This window comes from Acinonyx jubatus, chromosome C2, assembly GCF_027475565.1.
Source record: "Acinonyx jubatus isolate Ajub_Pintada_27869175 chromosome C2, VMU_Ajub_asm_v1.0, whole genome shotgun sequence".
Classification (NCBI taxonomy): Eukaryota; Metazoa; Chordata; class Mammalia; order Carnivora; family Felidae; genus Acinonyx; species Acinonyx jubatus.
The window spans coordinates 65030539-65055277 of record NC_069384.1 but is presented as its reverse complement, the minus strand read 5'-3'; the positions used below and the strand labels follow the sequence as shown (position 1 = coordinate 65055277).

The following is a 24739-nucleotide window of genomic DNA, read 5'->3' as shown; positions in this document are numbered from 1 at the left end:
ATAAGCCAATCACAAAAGGTAAATACTGTATGAATTCACTTATATGTGGTATCTAGCATAATCAGACTCAAAGAAATGGAAAATATAATGGTGGTTGCCATGTACTGGGGAGAGGGAGAAATGGGGAATTATTGTTTAATGGGTACAGAGTTTCAGTTAATGTTCAGTTAATTGTTGTTTAATGGGTATAGAGTTTCTGTTTTGCAAAATGAAAAAGTTCTGGAGATTGGTTGCACAACAATGTGAATATGCTTAATACTAATGAACTGTACACTTAAAAATGGTTAGGATCATAATTTTTATGGTTATTTTATTGTATGTAATTTTACTGTATTTTGCCACAATTAATATTTTTTTTAATTTTAAAGACAAAGAAAGAAAAACTCCTATTAGTAATAACTCATTTTGATCATATAATCTATTACAGGACCATTTCCTATTTTTTATTGCCCATACCATCTCTTAGGAGATAATGATCGTTCTTAAATCACTGCCTGTTTTGTGACCTTGTTACTTTATTTTTCATGTCCCAATTTGCATATCTGAATCTTTGATATCTTCTCTTTCAAGTATTCCAGGATTTCATTTTGCCTTACTCAAGATCTCTTAATGATTTTGTAGGTTTTTTCACATCCCCATTGGCCTTCCCCTTTCCAGGCTGCAGAATGATCTATCCTCATTCAATAAAGACCCTGCCATTCCACTTTTCCTTCTCTAGAATTTATTTATATTCCTTATATGACCAAAGCCAGATGTTTTATTCTGGTACATTATGAGACTTTACTCTTGACTTTAGATTCTTAGAAGAAAAAGGAGGAGGTGACTTAGTTTTGTGTGAGACTTACAACAAACAGTAGGACAATAGAAATGTTATTGGCAAAGGGAGTCTTACTCAAATCTCTATGGGTAAGCATTTCTTAGATATATAAGATAATAATGGGAATATACTTGTTCTCTTTTTCTTTTGCTATATAATTCACATACCATGAAACTCACATTTTAAAGCATATAATTCAGTAGTTTTTATTTCATTCACAAGATTGGGCAATCATCACCACTGTCCAATTCCAGATCATTCATTACCCCAAAAAAGAAACCTCATACCCATTAGCAGTCTCTCCCCATTCCTTCCTCCTTGCAAGCCTCTAGCAACTCCTGGTCTCTTTTCTGCCTATATAGATTTGCCTAATCTGGGCCATACATACAACTGGAATTATATAACATGAGGCCCTATTTTCTGCCTCTATAGATTTGCCTAATCTGGACCATACATATAATTGGAATTACACAACATGTGGCCCTTGGTGTCTGGCCTATTTCACTTAGCATTATCTTAGCATAATGATTACAAAGTGCATCCATGTTGTAGTAGGAGATAATACTTCATTCATTTTTATGGCTGTATAATGTTCCACTAAATGGGTATTCCATATTTTGTTTTTTCATTCATCAGTTGGCAGGTATTTGATTGTTTCCACTTTTTTAGCCATTATGAATAATATGCTACTATGAAAATTCATGTACAAGTTTTTGTGTGGACATGTGTTGTCCTTTATCTTAGGTATGTACACCTGGAGGTGGAATTGTTAGGTTATAATGTATTTATATAAGTGCTGAACTGTTTTACAAAGTAGCTCTATCTTTTTACAATCTCACCTGCAGTGTATGAGGGTTTCAATTTCTCCACATCATTGTCAACACTTATTATTATCTGTCTTTTTTATTGTTACCATCCTAATGGATGTAATGTGGTTTTGTGGTTTTGATTTTACTCAATTCATTGTGGTTTCAGTTTGCATTTCCCTGATAGCTAATAATGTTGGACATTTTTTCATGTACGTTTTGGTCATTTGTATATTTTCTTTGGAAAAAATATTTATTCAAATCCTTTGACATTTTTTTTAAGTGTATTTATTCTGAGAGACAGAGAAAGCATGATTGGGGGAGGGGCAGAGAGAGAGGGAGAGAGAGAATACCAAGCGGGCTCTGCACTGCCAGTGCTGATCCTGATGCAGGGCTCAAACTCACAAACCATGAAATCATGACCTGAGCCGAAGTGGATGCTTAACCAGCTGAGCCACCCAGCACCCCTAAATCCTTTTACAATTTTTAAACTTATTATTTTAATTAGGAATATACTTAAACCAGCGATTTCTCAAAGTTGGTTCACATTAGAATCTCTCAGGAGCTTTTAAAAATACCCATGCTTCACCCTACACCAGCTAAATCAAAACATCTAGGGGTAGAACACCAGCAGCATTTAAAAAAAAATTCTGCAGGGAATTCTAATGTTTGAGAATCAGTGTAATAGACTAGATGACCAAGCTGATGATACCAATATTAGAAATGCTGAACACTTAGAAACTTAGAAATTAGGCCAAGTATTAGAAATTGAACTAGGGGCTCCTGGGTGGCTCAGTTGGCTAAGCATCCAACTCTTGATTTGGTTCAGGTCGTGATCTCATGATTCATGAGATCAAGCCCGCATGGGGCTCCGTGCTGATGGCTCACAGCCTGCTTGGGATTCTCTCTCTCCCTCTCTTTCTTCCCCTCCCCCCATACGCATGTGCACACATGTGCTCTCCCTCTCTCTCTCTTTTTCTCTCTAAACAAACAAACAAACAAACAAACAAACAAACTTAAAACAGAAATTTAACTAAATATGAATTATAAAAAGCCTAATCAGGTCAAAAGGTAGAGGTGAGCTTTTTAATGACTTTTTTTAAATCGGATTTTTCTTATCACAGGAAGTTTTAAGCCAGCAACATTTAGAGAAAATGTCCTGGCTTGGTTCTTGCCTAGTGACTAGGAGTAGATCTTAGGAGGTAACCACACGTGAGCCAATAAATGTGACTAATCATGACACAATTAAATCCATAATCCCAGAAAATGCATCTCAACTATTCAATGTTCAAAAAGAAACTATGACAAAATGTGAGTATTAACTAGCAGAAAATTGAAATTTAGGCTTTTGAAAGTCAGAAGGATATTGGAGACTATTTTAAGAGACTTTATTGGAAGTATAGGGAAAGAGTAACTGAGAATAAAAAAGAAAAATCCAAGCACTTAAAAATGTGACAGTCACAGTGGAGGGAAAATGACGTCTTTCAAAGAATGTAAAAAGCTCCCCAGAGAAAAGCAGGGAGCCCACAGAGTTTGTCGGGTTAGGTATGAAATAGGAAAAAAGACTTTGAGAAGCACCTTTGAAGAGAGTCCAAAATACATAAAGGGATTGTCTAAATCCATTAAAAGGGAGAAGCTAGAATAACAGTGGAATCTCTTGCTGCTAATAGTAGGGCACAGGGAGTGGTCAGAAACCAAAAGACAATGAGACTAAACTAATCATGTACCTCTAAATTTATTGAGGGAGAAACCAGAGTGATTACAACACCGGAATTCATCCCCTATGAATTCATTAGAAGTTGATCAAATAGTTTTCTATGTTTTGCATATTTCAAGTCAGGTAGACAAATGAATACTGAGTAATTGCTGGAAACTGTTGGTGTTACTCTTGAGACTTTAGAAGTCCTCCAGAACAGATTATTGGTATTGGCCATATCTCACCATCCTCTTACCACCAACCATCTTAAAAATTGGTCTTGGGGCACCTGGGTGGCTCAGTCAGTTAGGCGTTTGACTTCGGCTCAGGTCATGATCTCACAGTTCACGAGTTCAGGCCCAGAGTCAGGCTCTGTGCTGACAGCTCAGAGCCTGGAGCCTGCTTCAGATTCCATATCTCCCTCTCTCTCTGCCCCTTACCTGCTCACACTCTGTCTCTCTGTCTCTCAAAAATAAATAAACATTAAAAAAAAAAAAAGTGGTCTTCACTAGCCACCTCCACTTTCTCATCTCCAATTCATTCTTCAAGCCATGCCCTGATTCCACTGAAATGACCCTTACTCAGGTCATTAAATTAATTGATCTCTTTTTAGACTTCATCCTATTTAGCCTCAATCCATATAACACTTAACCATCTCCTCTGTTGCTCCTTTCTGAAATCTTCTCTTTTATTAGCTTTACCATACATAAATGTTTCTGCTTCCTATCAGCTGCTTCCATTGGCTCCTGCACTCCACCTACCCATTTAATGTTGATATCACCCTGAGTTCCAGTCTTCATTCACTTTTTATGCTGTACCCCTGACCTAGTCTTAATCCCTCTTACAACATATCCCCAAGCCCCGCCTCTTTCAAATCCCTTTTTCTGACTTCACAGTTGATACTGTGAGATTGACATTCTTTAGTCAATTCAGATTCCATGACCAAAAACCAGACTCAAACCTTACCATTAATATTGTTCTACCTCTGTGCAGTTTCTATCTCAGTTAATAGCACTACCCTCCATCCATTCCTCATTCTGCTTTCCTTTGTCTCCCTACACATCCAGTCACCAAATCTCAGATATTTAACTTCTCAGATGTCTCTTAATCTGTCCTCTGTTGCCCATCTCCATTGCCCAAGTGTAGCCCTGATCTACTTTTCATCTGGGTTACTGCAGTAGCCCCCTAGTTAGTCTAGCCCATTTCCAATGTAGCTACTACTCTCTTTCCAGCATTTTTTTTTTTTTTTTTTTACAAACGCAGACCTGGTTTTGAAACATAGACTTCTACTGCTTATACAACTCCTTAGATAACCATTTAAGATCTTTTGTAGTTTGGCTCTAATCTACAATTTCTGCTTATCCCTTTTTTTTTAAATATGAAATTTATTTTCAAATTGGTTTCCATACAACACCCAGTACTCATTCCAACAGGTGCCCTCCTCAATACCCATCACCCCTCCTCTCCTCCCTCCCACCCCCCATCAACCCTCAGTTTGTTCTCAGTTTTTAAGAGTCTCTTATGTGTTGGCTCCCTCCCTCTCTAACCTTTTTTTTCCCCTTGGTTATTCCTTTTAAAGTAACTTGTGCTTTCATTATATAAGGTAATAGCTGTTTCTCAAGCATACCACATACTTTTATCACCATATCTTTGTTCATGTTCTTCCTTGTTTCATGACTCTTCTCATTTTGCACCTCACAAACTCCTATTCATACTTTAAGACAAATTCTTCTCCATCAAAATGTGGGCCCTGGGCCAGCAGCATCAGTATCATCTGGGAACTTGTTAGAAATAGAAATTCTTGGGGTCCTACCCTAGACCTTACTGAATCTGAAACTCTAGGGGATCATGACCATATCTGTATTTTAACAAGCTCTTCAGGTGATTCTTACCAATGCTAAAATCTCAGAACCACCTTTCTAAGGAACAGTTCCTTTAGCAATGCCCATAGCACTTTACATATACCTATATAACTTACCACATGGTTTCATAATTATACTTACCTATACACTTATCCATCTCCTCTACTATAAATTGGCTCCTCAAGTCAATTACAGTATTTCCTATCACCTGCCAAGGGGCCTGGCACATAGGAGGTGCTTGATAAGAATTCGGAGCCTAAAACATACTCCATCCCCTCCAGGATTTGGTCCAGTTAGAGTGCATACAAATACACAGGGCTGAATAATCAAATGATGTTTTTACTCTTAAAGGCTTACATGTGGGGGCGCCTGGGTGGCGCAGTCAGTTGAGCGTCTGACTTCAGCCAGGTCACGATCTCGCGGTCCGTGAGTTCGAGCCCCGCGTCAGGCTCTGGGCTGATGGCTCGGAGCCTGGAGCCTGTTTCCAATTCTGTGTCTCCCTCTTTCTCTGCCCTTCCCCCATTCATGCTCTGTCTCTCTCTGTCCCAAAAATAAATAAAAAACGTTGAAAGAAAATTAAAAAAAAAAAGGCTTACATGTGTCACACAAGCCAAAAGCACATATACTGACAATACCAAGTGTCAGCAAGGATGCAGAGAAACTGGATGTATCATACATTGCTGATGGGTATGTAAAATGGTGGTTACTTTGGAAAAAAGTTTGGCAGATTTGTATAAAATCAAACATATGCTCACTGTGCAATTCAGGAATAGTACTCCTGGGTATTTTATCCTACAGAAATGAAAACACAAAAACAAATGTTTACAGCAGCTTTATTTGTAATAATCAGAAAATAGAAACAACCCAAACATCCTTCAACAGGTGAATGGATAAACAAACTGTGGTGCATCCATATAATGGAAAACTACCCAACAATAAAAAGGAACAAGCTATTATTACTTTGCAACAACTTGGCTGAATCTCAAGGGCATTATGCTGAACAAAAGAAGCCAAGCTCAAGAGGTTACACACTGTGTGATTCTATTTATATTGTATTCTCAAGAGACAAATTTATAGTGATAAATAACAGATGAGAGGTTGCCAGAGGTCATAATTGGGTGAAGGGTGTGACTATAAAGGGATAATTTGATACCAGTTTTGTTTTGTTTGCACGTTGAAACAGTTTAGCATCCTAATTATGGTGGTAGTTGCATTCCTCTCTATGTATTATAAATTTAATAGAACTATACACATGTGCACACATACACAGAGCACATGTAAAAACTGGTGAAACTCAAATAGAGTCTATAGTTAATAGCATTGCACCACTGTCAATTTCCTGGTTTTGGTAATGTAATCTAGTTATGCAAGAGGTTGTCTTTGGAGAAAGCTGGGTGAAGGTTGAAACTGTTTTGCAACTTCTTATGAGTCTCAGATAACGTCAAAATAAAAAGGTTTTTTGCGGAAAGGATTTGGGGTGAAAGCCAAATTAGAAAGTGCTACTTGACATGATGCTAAAATGGGGACCAGGGAGTGGTGCAGAGAGAGCTCTTGTAGAGCTCTACCTCTGGTAGAGGTGAGGAAGGAGAAGAGAGGAGTGGAGATTCCTACCTTGGAGACCTTTTGGTAGAACTTGGTCCAGGCCTGTTAGCCTCTCTCTAGTCTGAGTGCTCACCCCTGTTACCTGGGAGGTTGGAGGGGGGCGGGTACTGGGGTGGAAAGGGAGGTGAAAACTTTGTCCTCAGCAGTTTCCCACATGGGGAGAGAGGTAGGAAAAACCTTTCTTCAATAGACCTTGGTGAGAAAGCAGAGAGAGGGGGATAAGGGTTACTCCTTAACAATGTTCACAAGAGGTGAAGTGTGTCAGCAGTGAAAGATTAAATGGCATAAGAACCCAGGCTCTGGAATCAAACTCCACTTCAGATCTCAGCCCCATCACTCATTAGGCATGTGACTAGATCGCTTTATTGAACTTTGCTGAATCTCATTTCCCTATTTAAAAATAGGAGTTATGATACTATATATCTCAGAATTCTGTGATTGCATTCAATGGTGTGTGTAGAGCCCTTAGCAACTGCCTAGCAAATATTAAATATAGTCAATGTTGGCCACTCTTATAAATTATTCCATATCATTGTCAATATTCTAAGGAATAGAAAACACATGCATTCAGATGATTCTGACTACAATGTAATTTTTGATAAGCAGATGTATTTCAGGATCCTTCAGTACTTCAAACTCATCTTAAAATCAGCATTTAGTCCCTATATGTGTAAATTCAGACAATTTAACTTAAAATTCATGGTTGTTACTTTCTATTACAGGCCTCTTATGTGCTTTTTGTTTTAGATACGTTATCTCTGACCTTTATAGAACTCATGAGGATAAATATTATTTTCCCCATTTTCAGATAAAGAAACCACCTGAGCATGGTTAAGCAAATCACCCACCATACATAGCTAGTTGGTCTAGTCTGTCTACTTGGAAAAGCCCATGCTTTTCCCACTGCATCATGTTAGCCTCAGTGTTAATCCATGAAAGCTGCTTAAACACACACAGATTATCTAATAGTTGTTCCTTTCATGACAGATTACAGGATAGAATACACAACTCTTGTCACAGCCTAGGGTAGACACTTCCAGGCCATTCTGGGGCTAAGACTTGAAGACTTTTGGCAGTGTTGGAAACCAAAAGCCCAAAGCCAGTTGTGGCAAGAATGCAGTCTGGGATTCCAGCCAGTAGGTAAAGCCAGGAGCCATGAAGGAAGCCCTGCCAACGTCCAAGGTCCAGGCCAGCACTCAGAATTGAAAAGGGCAGGCAGAGCCCAGCAGAAGGCACTGCAGAGAACTCAGGATTTCCTCTTTGTCCTCTTGATGATAAATGCTAGCAAATGGCACTTTTGAGGAGCCTCAGTTGAGGAGGCAGGTGAAAATGCTTGGCCCCCAGTGCTGCTGCTGGACATTAGAAACCAGGATCAAAAAGGCCCCTAGCAGAAGTTCATTATCAGTAGGATGGACACAGGGTCCCACCCAGGTGGCCAGGGTAATCCAGGGGGGAAGTGAAGGAACATAGGAAGGAACCAGGAATCAGGACATCTGCATTAGCTGTCCCATTGTGGTCCCCATCTGGCTGTAAAACTGCATGCAGATCCTGTCATTGTAAAATGAGAAAGTCAGGGGCAATCACTGGTTTAAGTGGTGTTTCTCATGACCCTTAGATGCCAATCCTGTCCTAGGCAATTTGTGGGGACAGAGTGGTGGGGAGCAAGCAGATCGCACCTTGCTAGCAGTCTCCCTTTTATCTCTTTTAAGTACAGGACTTCTAAGAGCCTTTTAAGTCTAATGATTTATCCAGGATAACGAACAGTAAGTTTCCACTAGGTTCAGGGCCCTGTAGAAGGTGCCGATAGGTAAAGCTAGGTAAAACCCAGTCCCAGCATCATGAATTCTTCCCAGATTCTGGCCCAGTGGGGAATGATTCCAGCAGCCGAGTTGGTCAGGATTCCTCTCAGACTCACTCAGGCCCAAAGTTCTCCTGCCACAATCCTGAGGACCAGAAAGGAGGGGAAGAGGGAAAGGAAACCTTCCCAGCATGGCAGGCAAATGTTTTATGCCTCAAAGACATCAATGTACATGTTACCTGGTAGATGATAGATAGTGTTCTGGTTTATAGTCTCTCTCCCATGATTGGGTGTTTTATGGGGCCAATTGTGCTTGTGCTTTATGCTCTACTTAAAATCAGGGCATCTGCTGTGCCCTTTGGGAAGTGCTGCAAGTCTCCTGCTAGGGATTGGCCCAGGCAAGGCCTTCTCCCAAAGCTGAGGGGAGAAAGGAAGCTGAAATCACTGCTTTATAAATTACAACACATGCCTACACTGTAGGGTGGGTCTGAGGTTATATGAGTAAGAGGATTTTTGTGTTTCTAGTGGTTTTTCCCCCACCCCCTGGCATTTAAAAAATGCATTTAAAGGGCACCTGGGTGGCTCAGTCAGTTAAGCATCAGACTCTCAATTTCGGCTCAGGTCACGATTCCTGGTTCATGAATTCGAACCCTGCATGGAGCCCAACATGGAGCCCTGTGCTGACAGTGCAGAGCCTGCTTGAAATTCTCTCTCACTTTCTCTGCCTCTCCCTCATGCCCTCTCTCCCTCTCTCTTTCTTTTTTTTTTTTAATTTTTTTTTAACATTTATTTATTTTTGAGACAGAGAGATACAGAGCATGAACAGGGGAGGGGCAGAGAGAGAGGGAGACACAGAATCTGAAACGGGCTCCAGGCTCTGAGCTGTCAGCACAGAGCCCGACGCGGGGCTCGAACTCACGGACTGTGAGATCATGACCTGAGCCAAAGTCGGACGCCCAACCGACTGAGCCACCCAGGTGCCCCATCTCCCTCTCTCTTTCTTAAAAATAAATAAGTGAACATTAAAAAATAAAATAAAAACACATTTAAAATATGTTACAATTGCATGAGTCATGGCAAAAATATATTTAGAAACTAATTTTTTAAAAAATTGATGTGGAATGTGGCCATATTACTCCTCATTAAAGCCATTCAAGCTCTTTTCTTTTTTTTTAATGGTGATTTATGTTTTGGAGAGAGAGAGAGCGAGCATGAGCGAGGGAAGGGCAGAGAGAGGCAGGGACAGAGGATCCCAAGTGGGCTCTACACCGACAGCAGAGAGCCCAATATGGAGCTTGAACTCACAAACCGTGATATCATAACCTGAGCCAAAGTCAGATGCTCAACTGACTGAGCCACCCAAGTGCCCCTACAAGCTCCTTTCTAGTAAGGGTACCCTTGAGGGCTCTTTTCCCCCTCTTATCACCAGCTTATCTTGAATTTATCTATATGCTTTTTCACTACTGTCCTAAATGTGTGCTGGTAAAATGAAATAATGGGCATTTGGTCTTATATCTAAATTTCTGCATTTTAGCTTTAAAAATATTTGCAAGGATGTATTTTTAAAAATTGATCCTTAGGCGTATTTATATAGACTAGGAGAGCTATATATTCTGAAATTTGTTCACTAGAAATCTATATGCATATTCACATATAAATATCTATAATGAACATACATTCATATACATAGATTTTGTTAAATGACCCAGTGGATACTGAGAAAACAACTGCTAATATTAAAATTTTATTCTATTTTAAAAGAGAAAAGGCAGAACAAAAAGAAATTGTCATTGTAGTGAAAAATATGGAAACCAGGGAGATGGTGTCCAAGTGAGCTGAGGACAGAAATTATATCATATTTGCCTTCCTATCTTCAGTTCTTCTTAATACTTTAACAAATAGATATTTAGAAATTGTTGAATTAATGTTTGACACAGGAAGATCACTAAGTGTTTGTTTGGACTCACAAAACATCCAAACACTGAGGTAATCTGCTAAAGGGTAACTTGGGGGCAGGATCATTAGCAAGTTTTCTTTTGCATTTAATAGTTAAATATTTCGATGATTGATTGATTGATTGATTGACTGGGGACTGATTGATTGGGTTGTAAATTCTAAAGCCTCTCTGATAACCAGGTCAGCCTGTTGTTCCTGCTTAAGGTAGAGAGGCAGAAATACAAAGTGTAACTGGCTTATTAATAAGCCAGTAGTACGGAAAAGAAACTCGTCTCTGCAATAAGCTGAGAAGGGAAGAGCGGGAAGGGAATGTAGATTTCAGCAAGTGCAACCACCACTAATCATGCAGCTGTCCTGCAGGCAGAATGTCTTTGTTCTTCCAGTTCATCTCCAGCTTCAGCAGCTGTAGGCCTGAGCTGACAAAATAGGAGATAGGAGTTCACTCTCCCCATGTAAAACAAAATGATGCAGACACTACAACTAGAGGAAAGCAGGCAAATTTAGAGAGGCAAGGCCCATCCTGAACAAGAAGCAGGGCTGAGAGTTTTAGCTTGCTACAAAACATAATTTAGTGGCTGCAAGCATGTAAAGAGAAGGCATGCATCCTAGCCTAGCTGCAAGCAGCAAATCAGTCCAAGATCAGCAGATTTTCTGAAGCCAGGAAATGGGATGCCTGTTGTTAACCTCTGAGCAGATGTCAGCTGAGACTGTAATCTGTGTGGTCGTGAAGATGAGGTCTCATTCGTCAACTGCTTGACAAGGGCTGTCATCATATCACTGGGCCTACATAGCCCTCGACACATGATGTAAGAGACATATCGGACAAAAGCATTTCCTGGGGGAATTCTCCAGGAAGAATTCAGCCAATGGAAAGAAATCTTTCAAGTGGCCTGATTTCATTGGAGACAAGTAAACACATGTGTGTGTGCATATATGAATATATACATCCCCAAGACGCTGCACTTTCCTAGAAACAAAGAGAATGGGAACACAAAAAGCTTCACAAGCATCCTGTTAGGATTCTTTCTCTCATTTATTTTTAGACTTCCTCAGCACCATGCTGAGTGGGAAAGCAAAGGAGTAGATCACCCAAATGACAAAGCTTTTCAGTGATGGTTTGTGATGTGTAGATTTGTCAAAAACCAGTGTCTGTGGATGTCCACAGCAACCAAAATATCTTGGCCCTTTTGTATTTGGTAATGCCGTGAAGTTCTTAGCCATTCCAGGAGGGGCTTTCTAAAACTCCTACCATAACCCAGAATGTACCCTCTTGTCTTAACACACAGACATTGAACCAAATCTTGACTCTCCCTCTGTCAGAGATCTCTGCTGCTTTAGAGCCACTTGGCATACTTTTGGGAGGATGAGAACCTCATCCTTCTGCCTAACAGAGGAGAGCATTGCCAAGGAAAAATGAGATTAGGGAAGAGAACAAAGAAAGGAAGAAGTGATGGGCCTTTCATATCTATTAATGAATTCATTCATTAATTCAACAAAAGGTTATGGATTACTTGCCATTTTGCAAAGACTATGCTAGGAGCTGAGATACAGATGAGTAAGAAACAGCCCAGCTTTTGAGGGGTAGAAACTGTCTAGTGAGACAAACATAAAAAGCTAGTAATATAACATGACAATTGTACTGATGCATATATACCCTGGGGTATTATAAAGCTATAGAGGAGGGCACCAAACCTAGACTGAGAAATCATCCAGACAGATATGTGCTCTTATTTCTTTAAAACTAATGAGGTGGGTCACTCACAAAACGTTAAAGAGTACCTCATAGAACAAATAAAAACGTTAGCTGGTAGTACAGTAAGCCCTGCTGATTGGTGTTGGAGGCTATTGGTTTTGGTGGCAACAGTCTACAAGGTTACATAATTTTCTCCCCCAACACCCAGCTGCTTGGATATAAAGGAAAACAATCGATTGAAATTTTGATGGGAGTTCTGTCAGGCAGATGCAGCAAAGGAGCTTGTTTGGAAAAGGAAGTGGGTGTTGCTCAGAGAACAGTTCAGATGACCAACCAGAGGTTTCACATTGGGCAGAGAAAGGAGACTGTGAGGAAGCTGAAGAGACAGGGAAATGGAGGTCTGTAGGCTGTCAACAAGCAAGTGCATTAGAAGTGAGCATATGAAAGGGCTAGAGGATAGGGGACTTATTCATTCATTCATGAAGTATTTACTGAGTGTTTCCAATATGCTAGGTACTGTTCTAGTACTGGGAGTACATCATGACCCATTCCAGTGGGGAGGAGAAGATGATAAACAACTACATACATACATACATATATATATGTATGTATATATATATATATATACATATATATATATATATAATGAATATTACTCAGCAATCAAAAAGAATGAAATCTTGCCATTTGCAGCAACGTGGATGGGAACTAGAATGTATTATGCTAAGTGAAATAAGTCAAGAGAAAGACAAATATCATCTGATTTCACTTATATGTGGAATTTAACATACAAAACAGACGAACATAGGGGAAGGGAGGAAAAATAAGATAAAAACAGAGAGGGAGGCAAACCATAAGAGACTCTTAAATACAAAGAACAAACTAAGGGTTGCTGGAGGGGAGGTGTGTGGTAGGGGGATGGGCTAAATGGGTGATGGGCATTAAGGAGGACACTTGTTGGGATGAGCACTGGGTGTTATATGTAAGTGATGAATCACTAAATTCTATTCCTGAAACCATTATTACACTATGTATTAACTAACTTGAATTTAAATAAATTTTTAAATAAATAAAAATAAAATTGTGTAATACCTTAGAAAGTAAAAACTACTATGGTGGGATGGAGATAGACTAGAACAGGATAAGATTTGGAATTCTGAGAAAGAGTGCGATTTTAAAATCTTTTTTTTTTAATTTTTTTTTAATGTTTATTTTTGAGACAGACAGAGACAGAATGCAAGTGGGTTAGGGGCAGAGAGAGAGGGAGACAGAATTGGAAACAGTCTCCAGGCTCCACGCTGTCAGCACAGAGCCCAACGCGGGGCTTGAACTCATGAGCTGTGAGATCATGACCTGAGTTGAAGTCAGACGCTCAACCAACTGAGCCACCCAAGCAAAAGAGTGCGATTTTAAATGGGGTTGTAGCCCTGATTGAGAGGGTAACACTTGAACAAAGACATAAAAGGAAAGAGGGAATGAGTCATGGAAATATATGAATTAGAATATTCTATAGCGGGAGAACACCCACTTCAAAACCTTGAAGTTTTGAGTGCCTGGTGTTTTCAAGGAATAGCAAGGAGGCCTGTGTGGGGTGGAGTGGGCAAAGGGAAGAAGCAGGAAATGAGATAGATAATGAGGGCCAAAAATATAACTTGTACACTCTGGTAAAGACTTTGACTTTTCCTCTGAGTCAGATGACTTCTGAACAGAGAAGTGACATGGTCTGCTTTACCTTTAATGGATTGTTGTAACTGCTGTGTTGAAAATAGACTTAGGAAGGGTCCAGAGTTGAAGCAGCAAGACCAGTTAGGAGGCTATTGTAATAATCCAAATGAGAAATGCAAAGTCAGACTTTGATCAGGGTGGTGGTAGCAGAGGTGGTAAGAAGTTGGATTTTGGATGTATTTCAAGGATAGAGCCAATAGGATTTCATGACAGATTGGATGTGGGTGGTGAGCAAGAATCAAAGATGACTTCAAGATTTTGGGTCCAACCAAATAGAAAGATGGAATTGCCATTATCTGAACTGGGGAAGAATGTGGGAAGAACAGGTCAAGGGAGAAGACTAAGAGTTTGGTTTTGGATACATTGAGATCAAAGAGGGGGATGTCGGTTTTCAAAATTTCTGAAGTGGAATCATTCTTAATGATCATAACACTCAGGGTGTGACCCTGGGGGTGGGTATCTAAAAGTGGAATAAAGTGAAGTCATTATGATCAAAGAATTTAGAACTCTGGAGGTTGAAAGGCCAATGAAAGCTCCTAGGATGGTCACCTAGAATGGTAGCCCAGATGGGAGAGGAGAGGACAGGGCCAGTCTTCTCTCACCATTATGATGCTGAGTTAGAATATAAGTGGTTAGAGGTCACACAGATATTGCTTTGAGATGTGCAGAATTTGAATTGGGTTTAGATTTTGAACCTAAAACATTAGAAATAAGCAAGGTAGCAAAATGATTGTGTTTGCTAAATCAAACCAGAAAACATAATGATAAAGCTGTTTGGAACATATCCAGATGAGATTGATTTATAACCCCACTGTAACATGGATCCAAAATGGTGAATCGAAAAAGAAATTCAACGAATTCTCATGATTTAATCTTAATTGTTTTATTAAAAATTGTTTTTGGAAAGACATTTATACTTGGTTTGTTTAAAGCTTACTGACATCATTTATATCAATTCATATAGCATTTTAGAAACCATGGCCCTGTCACATTTTAGGAAAATTTTCTAATAGCCACAAGAAGTATGCTCAGTCCCATTTGCAAGCCATGTTTCCAAACTCAGTTCTTAACCATAATTAAGAAGAGAGAGTAGGATGACCAGTCAGTCCTCCATAGCAGTTATAATAAACCTCTAAATTCAGAAACGAATATTTGATAAAGACTTTTAAAATATCATACCTGTGGGGTGCCTGGATGGCTCAGTCGGTTAAGCGTCTGACTCTAGGTTTCGGCTCAGGTCATCATCTCATGGATCGTGGGTTTGAGCCCTGCATCAGGCTGCATGTTGTCAGTGTGGAGCCTGTTTGAGATTCTCTCTCCCTCTCTCTCTGGCCCTCCCCTACTTGTTCTGTCTGTCTGTCTCTCTCTCAAAATAAATAAATAAACTTAAAAAAATATATCATACCTGTGTTTCATGAGTTCAAGCCCTGCACTAGGCTCTCTGCTATCAGCACAGAACTTGCTTTGGATCCTCTGTCTCCCTCTCTCTCTGCTCCTCCCCCCACTCACACTCTCTCTCTCTCTCTCTCTCTCTCTCTCTCTCTCTCTCTCTTTCAAAACTAGATAAACATTAAAAATACATATATCAAACCTGTGAGCTGGTGGATGTCACTTAAGCATCAGAATTCATTAAAGAGTATTAAAATTATAATCCAGGTTTATACAAATACAGATGGATATTTATCTTTGTATTGAGACTTACTCGAGAATAGAAACATCAAGAAAGTTCTTGTCTTTACCAATTAATAAATGAAGAGAAAAGATAATGAGATAGCTATACAATCCTTTAAAAAAAAAAAAAACCCACCTTGTTTCTGAGTGCTAGTAACACAGTCTAAGCTTTTATCTCTTCATAAACGCAACATAGGTAATCTCAAAGGGACTAATTATTTATAATTAAGTATATAATATTTAAATTGTCTTGTTTTGTGGAAAGTATGTGTTTGTGGGTGATTAAAAGATTCAGCATGTGTGGGTTTCATATTTTAGTTCAACAGTAAAATATAAGTGACATTGGTGCTTGAATTCTTATTCAAGTAGCAAAGACATTCCTCAGACATACATAATTCATCTGCTGAATAGATGATTTCACCTTTCAGTAACTTCACAGGTGTTAACTTTGCCAAACAAAATAGGTAAATCATCTTCCATTCATTTTTTTTCTGATGCAAGTTTTAAGTAAAAATTTTTTATAAAAAATATAAAAATATACATATGTAAGTCCATAACGTCCATTTAGAAAATGAATTTGCATCAACTTCTGAGATGTGAGGATTATGTAATGTATATTTTGTCAAAAAATAACTAAATTGAGCTCCTCCTAACTAAATCAGGAGGGAGGGGATTCTAAATCAGGATTTCATGCAGTACTGAATTACACAAAGAAGATCTGATTGTAGAGCGGTGTTCAAATAAAATGGTCCCAGAAAAGAATGAAGAGAGAAACCTACCCAAACCCATCCGTGATCTGAACAATACAGACATGTGTGACTATGAAACTTGGGCAGCTGCTTGGTAAGGACATCAGCATCATATATTCATGGCTCATGCTTATGTGTAGCCATGGGGAAGAATAGCCTCAGTTATTGGACTTCGAAGAGTCTACCAGTGGTCGTACCACTGCATAGGCGTTTGACTGAACCAAATAGCTAGTCCCAGGTCAGCGGTGGCCCCTTTTCTAAAGCAGTGCCAGCACTGGTCTCCTTAAGTTATTAATTAATAAATGCATCATGAAGCTGATGGTTAACACTGTTCTTACTTTTGCAGTCAATATTCACCCCATAATTCCACTTCTTCTGGGAAGAGCCAAAGAAACTAATGAAGATTACTGTCCATAAGTCTATAATTTGAAAACATGATGACATGAGTGGATAGATAGGATAGGGGCTAGATTTTAAATTTGTATACAGGAGGCTTAAGGTAAACAAAATTGATCTGTATATGTGTAGCTCTCTTCCTAAGTGATGAAAGTAGTATTTTAAGAAATAGGTCTGAAAGTAATATGCAGAATGTATTAGGACAGGAAAAAATTGGTGATACAGAGAGCTAAATGTTACACCAAAAATCTAAAAATTAATACTTTTGCATCACCTTAGAATTTTCAAGAGAGTTTGGCACATACCTCATTTGCTCTTTGCAGTAATTTGTGGGGTGGCTATGAAGGATAATATTATCTACACAGATGAGGAAACAGGAAGCTAGAGTAAATGACTTGCCCAAAGTCATGCAGCTGTGATTGGCACAGCCAGGATTCCCATCTGTCACACCACCTGTCTCCATTTCCATTGCTCCTAACATGATTGTATCCTGGGTGCATGTAGTAGCAGGAATGGAGAGGGAGGGACCACGCATAAGGATTTTGAAATCCCAAATGAAAGAAATTGGCAATTGATTGGGTATAGGTGATAAATAGGAGAGGAAAAGGTGATTTGTAGGTTTCTAAAGCATGAAGACAGTGAGACTAATATCATCAGCTAATGTTAGCAACAAGCTTACTCTGTGCCAGGTCCTGTGCCACACTTTGCTTTATTACCTCAATGAATTCTCACCACTCTTTCGTGGGGGGAGAGGCATGTATTAGTCTTGTCCCCATTTTATAAGGGGAATACATGAAACTTGTTCCCATTTTTAGAGGAAGAAAAACAATCAAGGTTTTTTCTACAAGACAGGGTAAAGCTCAACTGGACTTATTGGCCTATGATGTCTGTACTTGGGACCTGAGATTCAGGGCGATGGTTTGGTGTTTTTGTGTGTGTGGATGTAATTATGCCACTAGTCATGAAATAATCAAGCCGGGCCATTGTTAGTTACGATGTTTGCAAGTCTAGCACTGCCAAACTGTCTAATGCCTCTGAGTACTTTGCCTGTCGTTAAAGTAGGCTGCACTAAGTAGCTGGTTTTGCCTTGACTCTGGACTTTAGAGTGGCCAGCCAGGTAATCCAGGCACAAAGATAAGAATGCTTTCCTCCTCAGTTATTATTTTAAAATTAAAATATGACTAAGTATAATTATCAAGTGACTATTAATAGAAATATTGAATTTATGTAGAATACATTATTTAGACTAAAAGTCTTAAGTACAGTTACCTTACTTCTTAATTGTTATCAGTCACTGTCCAGAGTAAGCCTGGTTTTCCCCTTAGGTTAACCACTTCACACATTTTTACCTTGTCGTGAGCCTCTGTTGGTGCCCAGGGTATGTCTGAGACCCTGATTGGCCATACCTCCCTCTAATCTTTGAATTGTTCTGTAAACTCATTTAAAACTATTTGACAAAAGAGCCTTCTCAGAGTTCCTGCTTTCAGTCCTTGCTTCCTTTTTCTCTTTCAGTCAGTCAGAGAAAGGAAAAGCAATTGTATATATCAAATAAATAGTGTATGAAAAAAATCCCAAACCTTTTCCAAACGGTGGTTTACCAGCTCACTTCTAAAGGCTCCAAACTGTATCTCTTTAGGTATCTACCTGTTAGTTATTCATTCACTTGCCTGAATGTAGCAGTATCTTAGCAACCAGAAATTTCGTGGAGAAATCTTAACTCTTCCCTAATACCACCTGTTTTTTAGAAGTTGGCCTTCTTTTAAAAGACTTGGAGTTATATAAGCAAGAAATGCCAGAATTTAGTTCCTTTAGAAAATAAATTTAAATAAATCATAACAATTTTTTACAGGGCTATAAAGAAGTGTCTTCCCAGTGGTCCTTCACTCTGAGGTTGCATTGGAGATTATACTGGTGGAGAAACTCTGTTCACTCCCAGGTCAAAGGGTCATGGCTGTAAGTGTCTTTCTTCCTGATTCGCTCTAGGATTGTGAAGATGTCCAGTCCCAACCTGAACATCGTGACCTTACTTGGCAGTTGTCTGACTTACAGTAGCGTTTACCTCTTCGGGATTCAAGATCGAGATGCTTTAGCGGGAGGCTCAATGGAAACTCTCATTCAGGTGGGTTAAATCTTAAGTTTTTGTTTTGAGAAAAATGTTGAACTTTTGATATGTTTTTAAATCAGCGTCTCCTGTAGGTGGTGGTTACCTTTATCCTCTGAATGGGTACTCTCAGAGGTGATCATTGTATTGCTTAGTGAGGTCCACATCTGTCCCGTGCCCTGTGTGGACTGAAGCTTTTCAGAGTAGAATGTGGAGAACAATTAAGATCCCTCTCATGCCTCTTGCTTCTGTCCCTTTTCCCTGTAGATAAGACTATCCATGCTGTGCATTGGGACCTCCCTTGTGTTTGGCCCCATTCTGGGGAAGAGCTGGCGACTCTACAAGGTGTTTACCCAGAGGGTCCCGGACAAGAGAGTGGTGAGTAAGCAGCAAGTAGACACTACTTGATTACAAACAGCAACTTTATTATTGATTATTAGCTAGAGAAGTTTGTGTCAGATTAATGGGTCTGGCTCTTATATGACAATCTGTAGTTCCTGCTTCTCATTTCAAACCCTGGAGTGGTGTGGCCTCCTAAGTCCCCAAGCCTGAAAGGCCATGTGTCAGTGCTCTTGGGAGATAGGTCTTTGAACATAGTTCTGCTTCATATGCACCCCAAGCCATGGTACTGCTGGTACTGTGTGAGCTGGCCAACATCTGGCACCAGTGAGAGGGAGAACAAGATGCCCAGAGAGACTGTTGTTTGGCACAAGTGTGAGCTGAAAATGGAGTGAGGGAGAGTGATTACAGGGAAGCTGTAGCGAGTACGGAGAGCTTTTTCCTTCACTGGAACCCAGGTCTTCTCCATGCCAAATGCCATTCTTTGCACTAAGAAGGATGGGCTTGGAGCAGTGAGCAAGAAAGAGGACACCATTCAGCAGATAGAATCAACCCTAGAAGCTATGTGCGAGCCAAATGACCTAGATGTCCCTGACATCAGATGTCATCCTGACAACATTTCCCCATTTTATCAGCTTCCCTGCCCAAACCTCAAAGCCTGATCATCAAACCCTTGGGCTATAGGCCCTACCCAGACCCAGTATATCACTCAGTTGGAGTTTACTTCTCTGCAATGATTTCTTTTTTTTTTTTGCAAACATTATTGAATCATGGTAAATACTTACGAAAAGCTCAGCTGTGAGTAACCATAATATGAAAAAAATTGCCTAAAGGACAAGAAATTCATCTGTCCCTCTAGAACACAGATTCCTTTTTATTTAAAAAATAGTTTTATTGAGGCATAATTGACATGCAATGAACTTCATATATTTAAACTATATGATTTGATAAGTTTTGACATATGTATGCACTCATGAAATGTTGTGTAAAATCTGCAGAAGTTTCCTCATGAATCTTTGATATCTCTCTCTCCTGTCCAATCCTTATATCCATTCCTATTCCTGGGCAACTATTGATTTGCTTTTTGTCACTATAGACTAGTTTGCATTTTTCCAAAATTTTATATAAATGGAATAATACAGTATGTACTCTTTTTTTTTTACCTGTTATAATTATTTTACTTTTACTTGGCATAATTGTTTTAAGATTCATACATATTATTGCATGCACCAGTGGTTCTATTTGTGTTATTGGCTGAGTAATAGTCCAATGTGTAGACATACAGTTTGTTTATCCATTCATCTGTTGATAGATGTTTGGGGTTTTTTCCAGTTTGGGGCTATTAAAAGTAAATCTGCTATGAACATTGTTGTATAAGTCTTTGTGTAGGCATATGTTTTCATTTTTCTTGCTTAAAAACCTAAGAGTAGAATGGGTGGGTCATATGGTAAGTGTATTTTTAACTTTTCAAAAAATTGACTATTTCCCCAAATGGTTGTACCTATTACATTCCCACCAGCAGTGTATGAGAGTCCTTCATTTCTACATCCTTGCCAACATGTGACTTGGTTGTTCTTTGTAGTCATTCTAATACATGTGAATAGTAGTATCTCATTGTATTTTTAATTTGCATTTCCTTAATGCAATGTTGAGCATCTTTTCACATGGTTATTTGCTATCCATATGTCTTCTTTGGTGAAATATCTGTTCAAATCTTTTACCCATTTTTTAAAAACTTTAGTTGTTTGTTTTCTTATTATTGAGGGTTTTTTTTAATGTTTATTTTTAAGAGAGAGAACGTGGGCACGTGCAAACTGGGGAGGGGCAGGGAGAGAGGGGGACAGAGGATGCGAAGCAGGCTCTGTGCTGACAGTAGAGAGCCCAATGCCGAGGGCTCAAACCCACATACTGAACCAAGAGATCTATACCTAAGCTGAAGTCAGGTATAAACCAACTGAGCTACCCAGGCATCCTTTTATTATTGAGTTTTGAGAGTTCTTTTTATATTCTGGATACAATTCTGTCAGCAAAAACATATGCTTTGCAAAGATTTTCTTCCAATTTTTTGTGTCCTTTTTTTCATTCACTTAAGAGTATCTTTCAAAGAAAAGACATTTCTAATTTTGATGATATCCAATTTACCAATTTGTTCTTTTATGGATCACATTTTGGTATCAGATCTAAGAAATGTTTGCCTAACCTAAGGCCTCAAAAAGTTTCTCCTGTGTTTACTTCTAGAAGTTTTAGAGTTTTAGTTTTTACATTTAGGCATATGATCCATTTTGAGTTAATTTTGGAATATGGTGTGAATATGAATCAAAGTTAATTTTTTTGCATATTAATATGTTTATTCAAATCTAGGTCCTTTGAATTTCCATATGAATTTTTCACTTGGTTTGCCAGTTTCTGCCAATTTCTGTATATTTCTTCATTTATTAAGGTCTTTTCTAATTTTTATCAATAATTTTTTATAGTTTTCAGTGAAGGTCTTTCACACCTTCTATAGGATTTACTCCTAAGTATTTTTTATGCTATTATATGTGTTATTGTTTTTTATTTCACTTCCTGATTTTTGTTGCTAATATATAGAAATACAACTGATTTTCATATGCTGATCTTCTTTGCTCCAACCTTCCTAAGCTATGTATTGCTCCCATTAGCTTTTTTGTAGATCTTTCAGATTTTCAACATAGATGATCATATCATCTATGAATAAAGACAGTTTCTTTCCAATCTTCTGTATGATGGCACTGTCTAGAAATACCAGTACAATGTTCAATAGAAGTGCTGAGTGCTAGGGTGCCTGGGTGGCTCAGTTGATTAAGTGTCTGACTCTTGATTTTGGCCCACCTCGGGCTCTGCACTGACAGCCTGGAGCCTGCTTGGGATTCTCTGTCTCCCTCTCTCTCTGCCCCTTCCCCACTCATGCTCTTCCTCTCCCTCTCTCTCAAAATAAATAAACATTAAAAAAAAAAAAAAGAAAGAAATGCAGAGCACAGACAACCTTGAATTTTTCTTGACCTTATGGGGAAAGCATTCAGTATTTCAAAACTAAGTATGTTAGCTATAGATGTATTGTAGATTTCCTTTATCTAGTTGGGGAAGTTCCCTCTATTCACATTTTTCTGGGTTTTAATAAAGGGTTTTAATAAAGAATTGATGTTGGGTTCTGTCAAATGCTTTTTCTGTGTCTATTGATCATATAATTTTCAAATTGTTTTAGTTAATATGGTGAATTACATGAAATGATTTTAGGATCTCAAACCAATCCTGTATTCCTGAGACAAACTCCACTTGGTCATGATACATAATCCTCTTCTTATATTGTTGTCCTCCTCTTCATAAAATTTTGTTTATAATGTGTGTACTCATGTTCTTTTTTTTCTTTTTAAAATTTTTTGAAAGTTTATTTATTTTGAGAGAGAGAGAGAGTAGGGGAGGGCCAGAGAGAAAGAGAGAGAGAATTCCAAGCAGGCTCCAGCCCAATACAGGGCTTGAACTCTCAAACTGTGAAACCATGACTGGAGTTGAAACCAAGAGTCCAACACTTAACCGACTGAGCCACCTAGGCGCCCCTATACTCACGTTCTTAACGGGTGTTGTTCTGTAGCTCTATTTTTCTTATAAAATATTTTTCTGGCTTTGGTGTAGGGTAATACCAGCCTTATAGTATGAATTAGGAAGTTTACCCTCCTCTTCAGTTTTGGAAGAGTTTGTGCAAAATGCTATAATTGGCATTCACATATAGTATAAGTGTCTCTCAATAGCATGCTTCCATTTCTCCCTCTCCTGATCTTTGTGTTGTTTTTACTTCTACATATGTTATAAGCCCCACACAATTGTTACTAATTTTGGTTTGAACAGTTATATTTTAAAGATATTTAAATAATTAAAATTAACACATACTTTTCCATGAAGGTCATATTTCCTTATATAGATCCATATTTTCATCTGGTATCATCTTCCTTTTGCTGTAAGAATATTAACATTCTCGTGCAGGTGTGCTAATGCTGAAATCTTTCAACTTCTGTTTGTCTGAAAAAGTCTTTATTTCCCCCTTTGTTTCAGAAGGCTGCTTTTGCTGGATATAGAATTATAGGTTGAGGCTTTCTTTTCTTCTTTCAGTATTTTGAAGTTTCACTCCACTGTCTTCTCACTTGGCCTTGTATCTGATAGGAAATCTGATGCCATCCTTATCTTTGTTCCTCTACACATACTGTGTCTTTTTTGCTGGTTGATTTGAAGATTTTTTTATTATCACTGGTTTTGAGCAGTTTGATGAAGCAACTGGTTTTTATCTTACAAACACCATGAATCATGTAACTGGTTGTACTTCCTTCTTTTCATTGGCTGTCAAAAACTCAGAATTTCTGCCCCAATTCATGAAGGCTGTGTACCCTCCTCACCTGGCCTTTCATCCTAAGTCTCCATATTTTCTCTTTTCCCTGATATTTTTTCAATTTTTCATCTTGTTACAGTATATATACTTTATTAATTTTATTTCTCTAGTTACAAAAGTAACACATCCTCTTTGTAGTAAGTCAAATGATTCATATACATATAAAGAAAATGATAGTAATCTCTCTTCCACCACCCTTATCTTTTAATCGTATCCTCCAGGTTAGTGGTTGTTTACAGTTTTATGTGAAAACTTCCATATCTCTCTATATGCTCATATCAACATATATAGAAATAATAGTATGTTCATTTTATAAGACCCCTTAATCCATTGTGGGAAAGGCAGGATATGGAAAAAATAAACAAATGAAGATGTTTAATGGTGAAGGTGGTGATATGGACATAATACCATAGCGCATCTTTAGTGTGTGTTTCATCTTTAATGGCTGGATAGGAAGCCCCCTGGGAGAGCTGACCCTGGAGCCTTTAGCTGAGAGCACATAGGGTACTCCAGTCCCTGTGTCGTATAGCCAGCAAGCAAAGGAAAATTATGACCTTGACTCTTTTGCAGATAATCAAAGACCTGCAGCTACTGGGGTTGGTGGCAGCCCTGGTGATAGCAGACGTGATCCTGCTTGTGACGTGGGTGCTGACTGATCCCATCCAGTGCCTCCAGATTCTCGGTGTCAGTATGACGGTGAGGGGCCCAATCGCTGGAGAATCTAGTTCCTGAGCTGTGGGTACACTGGGGTCATCCTCCCAAGCAGTTAACATTAACAAGCAGTTAAATGACCCAAAAGGAGGGAGAATTAGGATCCGTGGCTGCTGTGAATGCCCTGCCCCTCGTCTGTAGTGTGTGCTGCCTCCCACTGCTCCTGCTCCACGTGTCTTCCGATGGCATCTACTGAGATGTTGGCACACTGGAACTGCCTGGCAGTTATCTCTGCTTTCACGTCCACATTATCAGTAGTGAGACTTTCAGCTACAGGAAGTTACCTTCCCCTAATTGTTGAGAAGTAAAGGTAGTATTTTGAGATGGTCTGTGGAGTCAGTGAGCCCTCATTCAAATCCCACCTACCAGCCATGTGACCTTGGGAAAGTCATTTAACCTCGCTAAGGCTCTATTTCCT

General features: G+C 38.9%; 1 protein-coding gene across 5 annotated transcripts in view; it reads left to right on the top strand.

Moving 5' to 3' along the window:
* Positions 1-24739, top strand: part of GPR156 (G protein-coupled receptor 156) — a 115353-nt gene that overhangs the window by 70563 nt on the left and 20051 nt on the right. For 4 of the 5 annotated variants that reach the window (XM_027060932.2, XM_015064611.3, XM_053220921.1 and 1 more), the window contains 3 exons: positions 18755-18890; positions 19140-19250; positions 24181-24306. In XM_027060932.2, the coding sequence (XP_026916733.1) occupies positions 18755-18890; positions 19140-19250; positions 24181-24306 (373 nt within the window). The remainder of the gene's footprint in view (positions 1-18754; positions 18891-19139; positions 19251-24180; positions 24307-24739) is intronic. The other variant, XM_027060933.2, reaches the window with a different exon arrangement.